The sequence below is a fragment of the Ovis canadensis genome, chromosome X (genome assembly GCF_042477335.2).
Source record: "Ovis canadensis isolate MfBH-ARS-UI-01 breed Bighorn chromosome X, ARS-UI_OviCan_v2, whole genome shotgun sequence".
Classification (NCBI taxonomy): domain Eukaryota; kingdom Metazoa; phylum Chordata; class Mammalia; order Artiodactyla; family Bovidae; genus Ovis; species Ovis canadensis.
This window is the reverse complement of record NC_091727.1, coordinates 87,629,038-87,643,292: the sequence shown is the minus strand read 5'-3', so window position 1 is coordinate 87,643,292 and position 14,255 is coordinate 87,629,038. Positions and strand designations below refer to the sequence as shown.

At 50.4% G+C, this 14,255-nt stretch overlaps 1 protein-coding gene and 1 pseudogene across 1 annotated transcript; one reads left to right on the top strand and one right to left on the bottom strand.

Annotated features, from left to right (window-relative positions):
• Window positions 1-411: 411 nt before the first annotated feature.
• On the bottom strand, window positions 412-1,199 carry LOC138929991 (melanoma-associated antigen 10-like; annotated as a pseudogene).
• Window positions 1,200-3,104: 1,905 nt separating this feature from the next.
• LOC138929990 (melanoma-associated antigen 10-like) lies at window positions 3,105-6,324 on the top strand. The gene is made up of 3 exons (XM_070289637.1): window positions 3,105-3,301; window positions 4,541-4,633; window positions 4,984-6,324. Exon 3 carries the CDS (start codon window positions 5,004-5,006, stop codon window positions 5,787-5,789), a length of 786 nt encoding a protein of 261 aa, XP_070145738.1. The 5' UTR covers window positions 3,105-3,301; window positions 4,541-4,633; window positions 4,984-5,003; the 3' UTR covers window positions 5,790-6,324.
• The last annotated feature ends 7,931 nt before the right edge of the window (window positions 6,325-14,255 follow it).

Here is a 14,255-nt window from a genome sequence, read left to right as displayed (position 1 = left end):
CTAATTCTTTCCCCATCAATATTACTGCTAAGTAAGCTCACATTTCCAAAACAGTTCTGATTCCAATTCGATTGTGTCCCTTTCAGGGTCACAAACAAAATGGAAGAGTTTCCAATCTCTTACAAAACAGCAAAACTTGTTCTTGAACTGGGTAAGCACAAACACATTGTGATCAACATCATTCACCAAGCTAACACACTGACGTTTAGCCTTTTGTGAAAACAATCAAAGCTTGAAAATTTTCTAAGGAAAACAGATGAATCTCCATGTCATCATAGAGAACAGAAGCCCAAAGATGGTATGAACTGGTTCCCCCAACTGGCCCGGGGCCTTACTTCTGAGAAGGCTGACTACTCCCTCTTCACTCACAGAGGGAATGATCAACCTGGCTGCTGCTCTGGCTCAGGCCCCCTATTCCTCCTCCCTCGCAGCCTCTGCAGACAGGAGTGGGAAGGCCCTCAAAGCCCTCTGTTTGACCCTGAGCACAAATGCCATGACTTGCCACTTGCTGGTCTCCACATAGGCCCAGGGACCCCACAGGCACTCATAGCGAGCAGGGTGGCTGTCAGGCACCTGCTGGTACTCCAGGTATCCCTCTTACAGCCACACTTGTGTCAGCAGCTCCCTGGGCTCCCCAAAGACACAGTGCTCACTTCCAACACACACCACCCCATCCTGCTCAGTGCTCCCAAGACTGCCTCCTCAGGGGCCAGGTCTTCATTCTGCATGATCAGGCTGAGGACCAGCACCAGGAGGCTGGCCTTGGGTAGGCTCTGCCCACTGCTCAGTATCTCATCACAGGTGAGGCCCAAGGTGAGGACCACGATGTAGATGTGTTCCCTGAGGTCCAACTCCTTCATCTCCATGCCAACGACCACCTGTAGGCACTCTGAGGCTTGAGTGAAGACCACTGGGAAGTGCTCCTGGTTATCCCTGAGGGCCTTCTTCAGCATTTCCGCTTGGGAGGTCAGCTGTTTGGGCAGATACTTGAGGAGAAAGAACTTCACCAGGTTAGCCACCATCTCATTCAGAGCTTCCTGGGGCAAGGCCTCTGCAAGGGCAGAGCAGGAGACTGTGGGGGAAGAGGCTGAGGGGGATGCAGCCTCCCCCGCCTCAGCCCCAAAGAGCTGTGCCTCCACAGGGCCCTGGGCTTTGCCTGGGTCCTGAAGGTCTTCCTTGAGCCTGCTCAGCTCAATCATCTCGACCACAAGCATGATGCCTGCAATCAAACCACAGAGTGAGGCATGGGGGCAAATGGGGACATATGAGGACCATGGGCCTGGATGGTGGATAGAGGGGCTGTGAACAGCCTCACCTGAGAACCACAGGCCTGGGCAGCCACAGGCCACTTGCAGGTCTCCTCTTGAAAGGTGCTCTCAGACCTCACAGGGGCATGCCTCTGGAGTGGCCAGTCCCCTGGCTACCTGAAGGAGGAAGTGAGGTGGCTCCCTAGGGTGTGGTCAGCACAGCCCGAGATTTCTGGGACTGACAAGGTAAGAAAATTAGGCCCTTGTGGGATCCCCTCTGTTCTGGGATGGGGAGCCCTTGGTGTACACTCAGGGCACCCTCCTCACCTTGACTCCCAGCACTGCCTGGACCTCCTCTGCTCTCTGAACTCAGGACCTGGGCCTCAGATGTCTGCCTTTGCCTCCTGGTTCCTGCAGCTCCTGTGAGAGAAATGGAGGGGGCACCTCGGTGGTATCCTGTGGCCCAGCCCTGAGCATTCTCTGACAGTACGAGGGGAGGACTCTGTGAGGTCCCCTCAGTTGTGTGGTGGGAGGTCCCCTCGGGGCTCCCTTGTAGTGCACACCTTTCCCCTGGCGCAACCTGGTCCCTCCCCTCTAGGGGCCTGCAGGGAAACTCAGAACAAGACCTGAGACTGAACAGAAACCGCTGAGGGGCCCCACATGTGGCAGCACCTGCCCAGGGTCTCCTGCAGCTTCTAGGCTGGGGAGATGTTCAGTCCTCTGCTCCTCCTCATGTCCTGCCTGGCCTCCCAGCACTGACCACAGAGGCGCGGGTCTGCTCAGTCTTCCATTGGGGTTGGGGAGTCCAGCCTCTGCTGACCTGAAGCCTCTCTGCCCTCTGCCTGGAAAACCTCACCTCCTGAGGTCCCTAAGCCAGAGGTCAAGAAACTGCTCACCCAACTCTGGGCCCTCCAAAACCCTCTTGCAAGGGCCAAGATCCCTCCCTGTTGGGGTCTAACCACCTCAGTCCTTCCTTGCATGGAGCCTAGACTCCAGACAAGACTTGGAAGTGTACTGTCTGCCATTTGGAGGTTCCACTGCTTTCAACAGGTCCCCGGTCTCTCTGACAGGGATGTCAGGCAATGCGGCACAAGGTAGTCCTGCCCAGGGCCTACCAGGGTTCCCTCTGTTCTGAGATCTGGCTATCCTCAGTCCTCCCTCAGGGTCCTCACCTTGACTTCCAGTAGGACCTAGGCTCTGTCCTCTCCCCACCATAGTCCCTGCTCCTCACACCAGGTCCCCAGTCTCACAGAACTGGATGTCAGGAAATCAGGACAGACCTAGTGTGCACTTCTCACCCCGAGGGCTCCCAGGGCCGATGGCAGGGACAGGGATTTGTGGGGTTCCATCAGTCTTACCTTGGAATCCCTAGAATCTTCACTTGAGGTCCCTTCAGTCTTCCCTCAGGGACCTCACCTTATCTCCAGGTACAACTTCAGAGTCTTTCCTCTCCCCTCCCCTACAGGACCTCAGTCTTTCTGAGATTTGGATGCCAGTAAGTCTGTTCTCCATACTAGGACACCAGTCTGAAAGCCGGATATTAGGAAGTCAGACCCCTGTGCCAGGTTCCCCAGTCTCTCTGAGACCCAGATGTCAGGAAATGCAGCATGTGTTCTTCTGCCCTGTGTCCTCCCAGAGCCCACTCTGCTCTGGGGTCCAGGGTCCCCTCAGTCCTCCCTCAGAGTCCTCACCTTGACTCTCAAAAGAACTGAGATCTTCCCCTCTGCCCATCTGAGGCCCTGCCCCTTCTAACAGTTGCCTAATGTCTCTGAGACACAGATGCGGAAGTCAGAACAGGCTGCCAAGTGCTCCTCCTACCACCAGGGTGGCCCAGGGCTGACAGCAGGGGCAGGGATCAGTGGGGTTCCTCATATCCTCCCTCAGGGACCTCATCTTGATCGCTGGCAGATCTGGGGATGCCCCTTGTGTCGACCAGAGGCGGGACCCTCACATCAAGGCTCAGGGAGCACTGAGGGTGGATGAGCATATGCTGCATTTCCTGACATCTGTGTCTCAGAGAAAGTGGGGACCTGGGAAAGGAGGTGTAGCCTCAGGTGAGCAGAGGGAAGAAGCCCAGCTCCTCCAGGGTTTCAATTGGAGGACCCTGAGGGACGACTGAGGGGCACCCTGGACCCCAATCAGAGGAGACCTCAGAAAAGCCTGTAGCTGCTGTTGGTCCTTGTCAGCCCTGGGATACGATGAGCCCAAAATGCATGGTTGCACTTCCTGACATCCGGGTCTCTGACTGGGGACCTCGCATATGGGGCGGGGCCTCAGGGGGTGCCGATTCCCAGGTCCTGCGGGGTTGAAGACCCTGAGGACCCTGAAGAGGGACTAGAGGACCCCGGATCCCTAATCAGAGGAGACCTCAGAGAAGCCCGTCTCTGTTGTCAGTCCAGGGCAACCGTGCGGGCAGGATGAGCACCACAGGCATGCACTGACTTCCTCACATCCGGGTCTTCAAGAGACTGGGGTCCTGGTATAAGGGGCGGGGCTTCAGTTGCGGAGAGGCGAGAATCCAGGTCCTGCGCGGAGGCAAGGTGAGGTGCCTGAAGGAGGACTGGGGGCACCCTGAGTGAGGACCGACAGAACCCCACAGATCCCCGCCCCTGTAGTTGGCCCTGGGAGACTTTGTGGTGAGAAGAGCACACTCGGCCTGTCTGACTTCCTAACGTGCGGGTCTCAGAGGGACTGGAGGCCTTGTGAAACTGGCGAGGTCTCAAAATGGCGGACGGGACAATCACCGGTCCTGCCTGGAGTCCAGGCTCCATGCGAGGAAGGACTGAGGTGGTTAGACCCCAACAGAGAGGGATCTTGATCCTTGCAAGAGGGTCTTGGAGGGCCCAGAGTGGGGTGAGCAGGGTGAGCAGTTTCTTGATCTCTGGCTTAGGGACCTCGGGAGGTGAGGTTTTACAGGCGGAGGCTTCAGGCTGGCAGAGGCTGGACTGAGCAGATCCCCTCCCCTGTGGTCAGTGCTGGGAGGCCAGTCAGGACGTGAGGAGGAGCTGAGGACCGAGCATCTCTCTAGCCTAGGACCCGCGCGAAGCCCTGGGCAGGTGCGGCCGCATGTGGGGTCCCTCAGCGCTTTCTGTTCAGGCTTGCGTCTTGTTCTGAGTTTCCTTGTACTCCTCCAAAGGGGACGGTCCAGACCATGCCGGGGGAAAGGTGAGCACTACAAGGGACCCACCACTCAACTGGGTGTATTCACAGAGTCCACCCCCTCCTACCAGCACAGAAGGCCCAGGGCTGTGCCACAGTACAGCCCTTAGCTGTCACCTCCATTTCTCTCACAGGAGCTCTAGGATCCAGGAGGTGAAGCCAGAGGTCTGAAGCCTGTGTTCTGAGTTCAGAGAGCAGAGGAGATCCAGGCAGTATCAGGAGTCAAGGTGAGAGGGTGCCCTGAAGTGAACCAGAGGCTCCCTATCCCACAACAGAGGGGCGCCCCAGAAGGCCCCAATTCCTCCCACTTTGTTGGCCCCAGAAATCTTGGGCTGTGCTGACCGCACCCTGGGGAGCCACCTCACTTCCTCTTTCGGGTAGCCAGGGGACTGGCCTCCCAGGAGGAGCGCTCCTGTGAGGTCTGAGAGCACCCCTCAAGGGGAGACCTGTAAGTGGCCTGTGTCATACCATCCAGGGTACGTTTCTTAGCTGAGGCCGCTCTCACCTCCTCTCTCCCCGAGGCCCTTGGTCCCCATCTGTTACCTCTGCCTCACTTCCGTGTCTTGTTTGACCTCAGGCGTTGTGCTCGTGGTCAAGATGAGTGAGCTCAGCAGACCCGAGGAAGACCTTCAGGAGCCAGGAGAGGCCCAGGGCCCTGTAGAGGTGCAGCTCTTGGCGGCTGAGGTGGGGGAGGCCCCACGTGACTTGGCCTCCTACCCCCCAGCATCCTGCTCCACTCCTGTGGAGCCCTTGCCCCGAGAAATTCTGAATGAGATGATGGCTAACCTTATGAAGTTCCTGCTCCTCAAGTATCGAGCCAAGAAGCTGACCTCCCTGGCAGAAATGCTGAATAATGTCTTCAGGGATAACCAGGAGCACTTCCCGGTGGTCTTCAGTCAAGCCTTAGAGTACCTGCAGCTGGCCTTTGGTGTGGAGGTGAAGGAGGTGGATCCCACAGAGCACATCTATGTCTTGGTCCCCACCCTGGGCCTCACCTGTGATGAGATGCTGAGCGATGGGCAGGGCCTGCCCAAGGCCGGCCTCCTGGTGCTGGTCCTCAGCGTGATCATGTGTAGTGGAGACCCGGCCCCTGAGGAGGCAGTCTGGGGAGCACTCAGCAGGATGGGGGTGTATGTTGGGAGCGAGCACTGTTTCTTTGGGGAGCCCAGGGAGCTGCTGACCCAAGTGTGGGTGTGGGAGAGGTACCTGGAGTACCAGCAGGTGCCTGACAGTGACCCTGCTCGCTACGAGTTCCTGTGGGGTCCCCGGGCCTATGCGGAGACCAGCAAAGAGCAAGTCATGGCATTTGTGCTCAGGGTCACACAAAGGGTTTTGAGGGCCTTCTCACTCCTGTCTGCAGAGGCTGCGAGGGAGGAGGAATAGGGGGCCTGAGCCAGAGCAGCAGCCAGGCTGATCTTCCCTCTGTGAGTGAAGAGGGAGTAGTCAGCCTTCAGTCAGAAGTGGGGGCCCGGGCCAGTTGGGGGAACCAGTGTGTAGCATCTTTGGGTTCATGTTCTCTGTGATGACATGGGGATTCATCTCTGTTTCCTTTAGAAATTTTTCAAAGTTTGGTTTCAGAGAAGGCTAAAGAAACGTCAGTATCTTAGTTTGGGAATGATATTGATCCCAGCGTATTTTTGGTTACTCAGTTCAAAAACAAGAGTTTTGCTGTTTTGTGAAAGAGATTGGGAAGTCTTCCATTTTGTTTTGTGATCCTGAACAGAATACAATGGAATAGGAATTAGAACTGTTTTGAAAACGTGAACTTATGTAGCAATAGTATTGAATGGAGAAGAATTAGATAATAAAAGTAATTATAGTGAATTCATGCTTATGTCCTTCTTGTATCTCATTCACAAAAACTAAATTATCTGTTTATTGAATTTTCCTTGGTTGTTAAAGAAAGTAGCCGACAATCTGAGACCCTGCTCACTGGCTCATTTATTCCAAAGACTGTACAGATTCTCTGCTCCGTGAAAGGCTGTTAGCCGTGGAGACACTAGGAGAAGCAGGACACCCCACGCTTTCAGCGATGGTCTAGAGCTGCAGTCACGTGAGGTTTGTCTTGGGGGTGAGGGGAATCTCTGAAATGGATCATTGCTGTGAGGTGTCCTTTTGCTTTTTGGATAAACCCGAGACATCTCTTTCTAGGACAGGAAGAAGGGGTCCTGGCTCTTGTCCCATAGCTGTTGACCGCAGAGATGAAATAGGTGTTTTCCACCCACCATCTGCTAGGAATCCTAGAGAAATGTGAATCTTGCTCTTTTATGTATGGCCCAGTATTCCCTGTGCCCTCCTGTCTCTGCCCTGGGAAGCTGATTACCAAGTACATTGAAATAACAGTCTATTTGGTCATCTGGACTTTATTACTTTCACTTGTGAGCATGGTCTAGATTTCATTTGGATGAAATGAGTGGAGAGAAGCTACAAAAGTAGACAGGACCTGCTGTGTGACTAGAATCCTGGGATCTTTGAGTGAGCTGTGCCCAGCTGGAGACACTGCTCTCCACCCTGAAACACACACAAACACTGAAATTGAATAATATATCACCGGGGAGGAAAACACACAGAACAGCAATTCTGAGTGGTTTTCTATTTCATTTTGTACTGAGCTGCCAATTCTCTGAGGTGTCTTAAAAGAAAACAATTCCAGAGGAGAGGGACAGAGTCTGAGATCCGAATCACACGAGAAATAAGCAGCAGCCAGGAGAGATGCAGCGTCCGCCAGCGCCCGGGTTCAGGCAGGGTGAGAAGTGTGGAGGCAGCAGAGACACAGGGTGAGGCTGTGCCTGGCATCAAAAGGCAGGAGCGACTTCCGGCCCTAAGGAGGTGGTGAGGTCACTGCAGTGGGGGGTGCAGATGGGTGCGGGGGGCCGAGGGGGCAGCTCTGTGCTGAGTGCCAGAGAACAACGGGAACAGGAGACGTGATTCTGCCCACATATGTGCAGCTGCCAGAGAGTCAGTGGACTCTTGGAAAAGGGGGAGAATTTCAAGACCCATGTGACCTGCTCAGACTCTCCTCCCAAAACAAAGGAGATTTTTAACCGGTGCTCTTTGTTGAGCATCTGCTAGGCAGTGTGCAGTTGGAGAGATGTCAGGTGCTCGGCCACCTCTTGTCTTCCTCTCTCCCTGCACACATGGGGGACACCACCCTGCCAGGCCTCTTCACTTAGGAAGGGTCATGTGATGACCTGTGACCAGTGAATTTTGAGCAGAAGCATTTTTGTCAGGACCATTTGTTTTGAAGGGACACAGGCCCCTGGGGGTTGATCCTCAATCAGGACAACACACAGACATAGACCACTCGGAGTGTGGTTCCTCTCCCAGAGACTAAAGTCCTGCGCCTCTGACCCTTGAGAGAGGCTGCCCCACAGGGAGCTGGCTGCAGGAATCCCACCCACCTCCCCCAGAGACCCACAGCCTGCCCCTGCCCGCCATGAGCTGCACTGTCAGCCCCCTCGGGGCTGTTGCTCAGTCTCCATCAGGAGGGCAGCAGCCAGCTGCCAAAGGCCCCTGTTGGGGTTGGGGGCATCCTCCTCATGGGTCCCAGCCCCGAGGCCCCCTACCCCTGCTGCCCACAGTGTCCTGTCTCCCCGGAACCTGGCCTTGGGTTTTGTCCTGCCTGCCCCCCCACCCTGCCCCATGCACTGGCAGTGGATTAGGCCCTGGTCCTGATGACCTCGTGTGTGTAACTTTATTTGGAAATCCCAGAGCAGCATCCCCTTCCACGGTGCTTCAGGTGGAGCCAGCAGGACTTGATGCAGCCCGCAGGACTTGATGCAGCCCCTGGGCAAGTCTCCTCATGGTGGGTCAGTAGTAATCATTGCCATGGAAGTGCGGGGCACATCTCTAAGATCCTGAGGTGTATCAGACCGTTCCCTGTGGAATCCCTGTGGAACATGTTGGAGTAAACTCAGGATCTTTTGAATGTGACTGTGAAGTCCTGGCTTTTGAGCCTGAGTGTGAGAGGCAGAGGGGTGTCTGGTCAGCCACCTGCAGAGCCAGCTAGGACTTTGGTGTCCCCAGTCAGGCTCTTCAAGCAGAGGACAAGCTCTAGAAGATGCCTGGGAGGACGCTCACCCAGGTGCCAGAGGCCCCAGACTCCAACGAGGATTCAGAAAGGAATCAGGCAGGAGCAGAATCTGGGGTCCCAGGGATACAGGCTGCAAAGAGGGTCAACAGCCCCAGAGACATGGAAGCAGCAAGCCCCTGGAGATCTCATCAGACCTGCCCGGGGCTGGCCGGGAGAGGGAGGGGGGAGCAGATGCCGCTGCAGATGAGCTGCCACCCTGGCCTCCATGAGGACATCTGTGCTGTGGGGCCAAGGCTGGGACCACAGCCTCAGGGGACACTCCAGGATGTATATGTGACAGCTCTCATAACAGGTACTCCTCATGTGCCTTATTGGATATGACTGCTAGGTGTGGATGGGTTCTTGCTCTGGGTACATAAGAACCTCAGGGCTTTGATTGCTAGGAGGCCCAAACTGCCCCCCACTCCCACCGACTTATCTGGAGGTCATTTCCAGGATCCAGCATCTTCTGAAGCAGTCTCTGTGTGGACACACACCACCCTGTTCCCCAGCTAATCTTGCCCAGGGCATCACAGATTGGACAGGCACCTCCCCTGGCTTAAGGAGTCTCAGTGAATGTTCTGTTCCTCTGAGAAGTCCCTGTGTTTCCTTATGGCTTCTCTGGAGGCTCAGTGTTAAAGAATCTGCCTGCAATGAGGGAGATGCAAGTTTGATCCCTGGGTGGGAAGATACTCTCGAGGAGGAAAAGGCATCCCACTCCACTATTCTTACCTGGGAAATCCCATGGACAGAGGAGCCGGGGTAGCGGGGGTGTGCCACAGTCCATGGTGTCACAAAGAGTCAGACACGACTGATCGACTGAGCACTCACATGTACGCACGACTAAAGGTTTGCTCTGGACCCTTGTATCCTTTGCAAGACACTTACCCCTGCCTGGATCTTGACAGACTTCTGTGGCAAATAATAGTGGCAGATGTCTTAAAGTGGTTTTTGAGCAAGTACAGGGTTCCAGGTCTATACCTGGCCTCGGTTGGTGGCTTTTGCCATATCCAGGCAAAACATCTATGAGGTTGGATCAGGGCAGCGTTTGTGGGACTTGACAAAAAGTGGATCCAGAGATGTTTCTGTGTGGAAGAGGCCTGGTTAGTATATTATATGGGATTGGAGGTTAAGGGAGAGGGAAAGTCGAAGCTAATTTAGCAAGGGTTGTTTCACACTTAGTTCCTGTGCTTGTGTTTGGTTTCCTTTCTATTTCCTTTTTTAACGTACTCAGCATGTTTTGCCCAAAATTTCCTTGCCTTTTTTATTTTGAAAACAGACTTTATTTTCACCTTTTCCTTTATAACCCGTTTAACCCTTGTAAACCTTTAAGATTTGAAAAAAAAAAAAAAAACTGTGAAAATAGCAGAAATCTCTCACGCCCCACACCCAGTCTCCCCTATTCCTAATATCCTACGGTAATATGATATATTTAATACAATTAATTAGGAAGTATTGATGTATTATTTGTTATCAACTAAAACCCATGCTTTACTCAGATTTCTGTAGGGTTACCCGTTCCCAGATCCTGGCAAGGAAACTACCCTAACATTTAGTTGTAATGTCTCCTTGGGTTCCTCTTAGCTTTAACATTTCTTTGTTTTGGATGATCTTGGCAGTTTTGAGGAGTACTCGGTAGATGTTTTGTACCATGTCCCTTGACTGGTATTTGTCTGATATTTTACTCATGACTAGTCTAGGATTACAAGTTTGGGGGAGGAATTTTACAGATGTAAAATCCTATTCTCATCACATTGTATCAAGTGTATATATTATTAGTACAGTTGATCACTGATGATGCCCTCATTGACCATGTGGCTGAGGTAGTGCTTGTCAGGCGTATGTGATAAAGTGATTGTTTTATGTCCCCTTTCCACCCTGTCCTCTTTGGAAGAAAGTCACGATGTGCAGTCCATGCTTCAGGGGTGGGGAGTTATGCTCCACTTTCTACAAGTGGGAGTGTCTGCATAAACTGGAATTTTTCTGTGTGGAACACTTGTCTATCCTTGTTTGTGTAATTAAGAAATTATTTTTGTTTCTCAGTATGGAATCATGGTATCTTTATTGCACTTTGGGTTAAAATCCAGTACAACTTTATATATTTTTATTTTCCAATTGTTCTCGGAGCTCTTCCTGTCATATCCCTTTGTATACACCTTTGTCATACCCCTGGAAATGTTGCTTCCTCTTTTGAAAGTTTTTTGAGCACTTTTTTTTTTTTTAATTTTCACATCATACAAGATGCTCCAGTCTCATTTTCTATATTTCCGGTCCCAATTCTAGAATCATAAATTTTTCCATGGAGCCCTTGTTCCTTTTATTGTCAAATGCTATTGACAAAACTAGATCTGTGCACTAAGTGTGTTCATTGGTACTGAAGGGTTATTGCTTCTGGGCACCCGTTGGTTGACAGGGCAAAGAATTATATGTGTACTTCTTATCCTGTGTTTATTTACATATCTAGAAATATTTTAGATGGTAACGATTTCATGGGTATGACACCAAAAACACAGGCCAAAAAAAGAAAAATGTGGATAAATTGGACCTCATTAAAAACAAAAAAGTCTGTGCATCAAAGAACACAATCAAGGAAGCTACCATATGATCCAGCAATTCCACTTCTGAGTGTATAGTCAAAAGGAAATGAAAATAGGATACCGAAAAGATATCTGCATTCCTACATTTATCGCAACATTGTTCACAATAGCCAAAATATGGATACAACCTAAGCGTCCGTCAGTGGATGAATGGATAAAGAAGATGCAACATATTCAGTATACAGCCATGTGAGAGAAGGAAATCCTGCCATTTGCAACAACTTGGAAGGAGCTTGAGGGCATTATGCTAAGTAAAATAAGTGAGACAGAAAAAGATAAGTACGGTTTGTTATCATTTACACGTGGAATCTGAAAAGGACAAAGTGGGACTTCCCTGGCGGTCCAGTAGCTAAGACTCTGCACTTGCAATGCAGGGAGCATGGATTTGATCCCTGGTTAGGGAAGTAAGATCCCACACTGTTGTGCTGTTATTGTGTTATCTAACTACTTGGTCATCTAGGCGAATCCATTCAAGGGAAGTACACAACAGAGTGAGGAAACTAAATACCCCCCACTCTGTGTGAGAGGACCAGAAGGAGAGTCTCCTGGTAGCCAGAGTGAGGGCAGATAGTGGGGAAGAGCAAATGTGAGCAAGGGATCCCAGCAAGTTGTAGGAACTCCTGAGTTCCACCTGAGCTGTACATGCAGGAATCGCACCAGAGACAGAATATCAAAAGCATGGAGAACTGAACCAGTGCCCAAGGGGCAGGCTGGGCCCTGCGTGATTCACAAGCACTATGGATCTAAATATCACTGCATCAACCACAGCAAAACGCACATTGATTTCAAGCACATGTGAAACATTCAACAAGATAGAATCCTATATCCTCAAAACAAACTAAAAAAATTTAAATGATGCGGAGTATGTTCTCTGACAAGAAAAGAATCAAACTAGAAATCAAACAATATGGAAGGAGAAGAAAAGTCTCAAAACACTTGGAAATTAAACAACCATCCACAGGTAAAAGAGAGATTCTCAAGGAAGTGGAAACTGCACTGGAATGAATTAAAATGAAAGGGCAATGCATTGGAATTTATGGGATGCATCTAAATCAGTGTTAAGAGGGAAAATTACAGCATTTAATGTTTAGATTAAGAAAGAAGAAAGACCTCAATCAGTAATCTATGCTTCCACGTTAACTTAGAAAAAGAAGGAAAACTATACCCAGAGCAATCTGCAAACAAACACACCAAAAACGGAAGAGAAAAAAATTGAAATCAAAAGTAAAGAAAAAAAAAATCATAGGAAAAAAAAAACTGGTTCATTGAAAAGATCAACAAAATTGATAAAACTCTAGCCAGATAAACAAAATAAAAAAAGAGAAGACAAATGACTAATATCAGAAATGAAATACTATCACTACAATCCTACAAGCCCTACACTAAAGATGTTGGAAGGATAAAAAGGAAACACTAAGAAAAAAATCTATGTACTGTACATAAATTCAAGAACTTAAGTGGAATTTTAAAATTACTCAAAATCCAGAAACTACTCAACTCACCCCTGATGAAATGTATAATCTTTATAGTACTACAACTATTAGAAAATGGATGTCACATTTTGAAATTTTCTAAAAAGAAAATCTTCAGACCCTCAGAAATATCAAAAAGCTCAAGCAGAAATTGTCACAACCAGCTTTATCAGAACTCTGAAAAATTGTCAAAAGTTAACAACAACTAAGCTACCAAGATTGTGAGCTCCACTGGGTAAGGGTTACTGTCATGCTCTGTGGTCCTGGTGTCCACCATGGGCCTTGGCACTCAGTGGGAGATCAGAAAGTGTTCGCTAAATAATGTCTTATTCGCGGCTCCTGCAATCTGGTTGGATCAACTTTATTTGACCTCCAATACATTTAACTGGAGAAGGCGATGGCACCCCACTCTAGTACTCTTGCCTGGAAAATCCCATGGACAGAGGAGCCTGGTGGGCTGCAGTCCACAGGGTTGCTAAGAGTCAGAAATGACTGAGCGACTTCACTTTCACTTTTCACTTTCGTGCATTGGAGAAGGAAATGGCAACCCACTCTGGTGTTCTTGCCTGGAGAATCCCAGGGACGGGGGAGCCTGGTGGGCTTCCATCTATAGGGCCGCACAGAGTCTGACATGACTGAAGCGACTTAGCAGCAGCATCAATACATTTAACAGGTCAACATGACCATAAACACAAACAGGAGCAGTGACACAAGTATATCTCTGCAAACATCTGTAGCAGAGGTGCCTGACACTGACATACCAACAGAGACAGAACTATTTTAGCCCATGGGTAGCTTTAAAAATTTCCTTTTTTTTTTTTTCCATGAAAATCTGATCACTGCTGTGAAAGAACAAAATGATGGCAAGAAAGAGCTCCTCACAGAATGACAAGCTGAGCCCTTGTCCTCCAAGTGCTGGGAGAACCGAAGTGGCATTTATAGGAGGAAATGACCAACCAGGCACAATAGGAAGGCTATTTAGATTTGGAGGAGTACAATATTCTGATGACTTCCGGAAGTATAAAACCCAGTCCTTTCCTAAAATATCCTCTGGCACATTCATGACACGGAGACCTTTGACTCTTCTAACAGGATAAACGTTCTGGCCCTTCCCTGATAGTGTATGCATCAAATGTCAGTACACAAGAAACAAGTGCCCGCAGAGTCCAAATTCCAGGCCTGGCCTTCCTGTCACTATTACACAAAAGTGAGTGTATGAAACGAGTATTTAGTAATTGTTTCACTTTTGCTTAACTCAAAAGGACCTGAGACTGTGTTTGGTTAGCAAATCCACCCTTCAATGGCACCCCACTCCAGTACTCTTGCCTGGAAAGTCCCATGGGCAGAGGAGCCTGGTGGGCTGCAGTCCATGGGGTCGCTAAGAGTCGGGACGCGGCTGAGCGACTTCACTTTCACTTTTCACTTTCATGCATTGGAGAAGGAAACAGCAACCCACTCCATTGTTCTTGCCTGGAGAATCCCAGGGGCGGGGGAGCCTGGTGGGCTGCCGTCTATGGGGTCACACAGAGTCGGACACGACTGAAGTGACTTAGCAGCAGCAGCAACAGAGAGGTCAAGTCAGTAAGGTGATAGATACCTGAGCACAAAAGTAGGCCTAAGACCAAAATTCAGATGCAAATGCAATGGTGCACATGACCACAGGTTAGAGAGTCCATAATACACAATGAGGATGCTCTGCTGCTTAATT

What these genes read in the sequence shown, in the direction of transcription:
- LOC138929990 (XM_070289637.1), top strand. Translation starts at nt 5,004, where the DNA reads ATGAGTGAGCTCAGCAGACCCGAGGAAGACCTTCAGGAGCCAGGAGAG.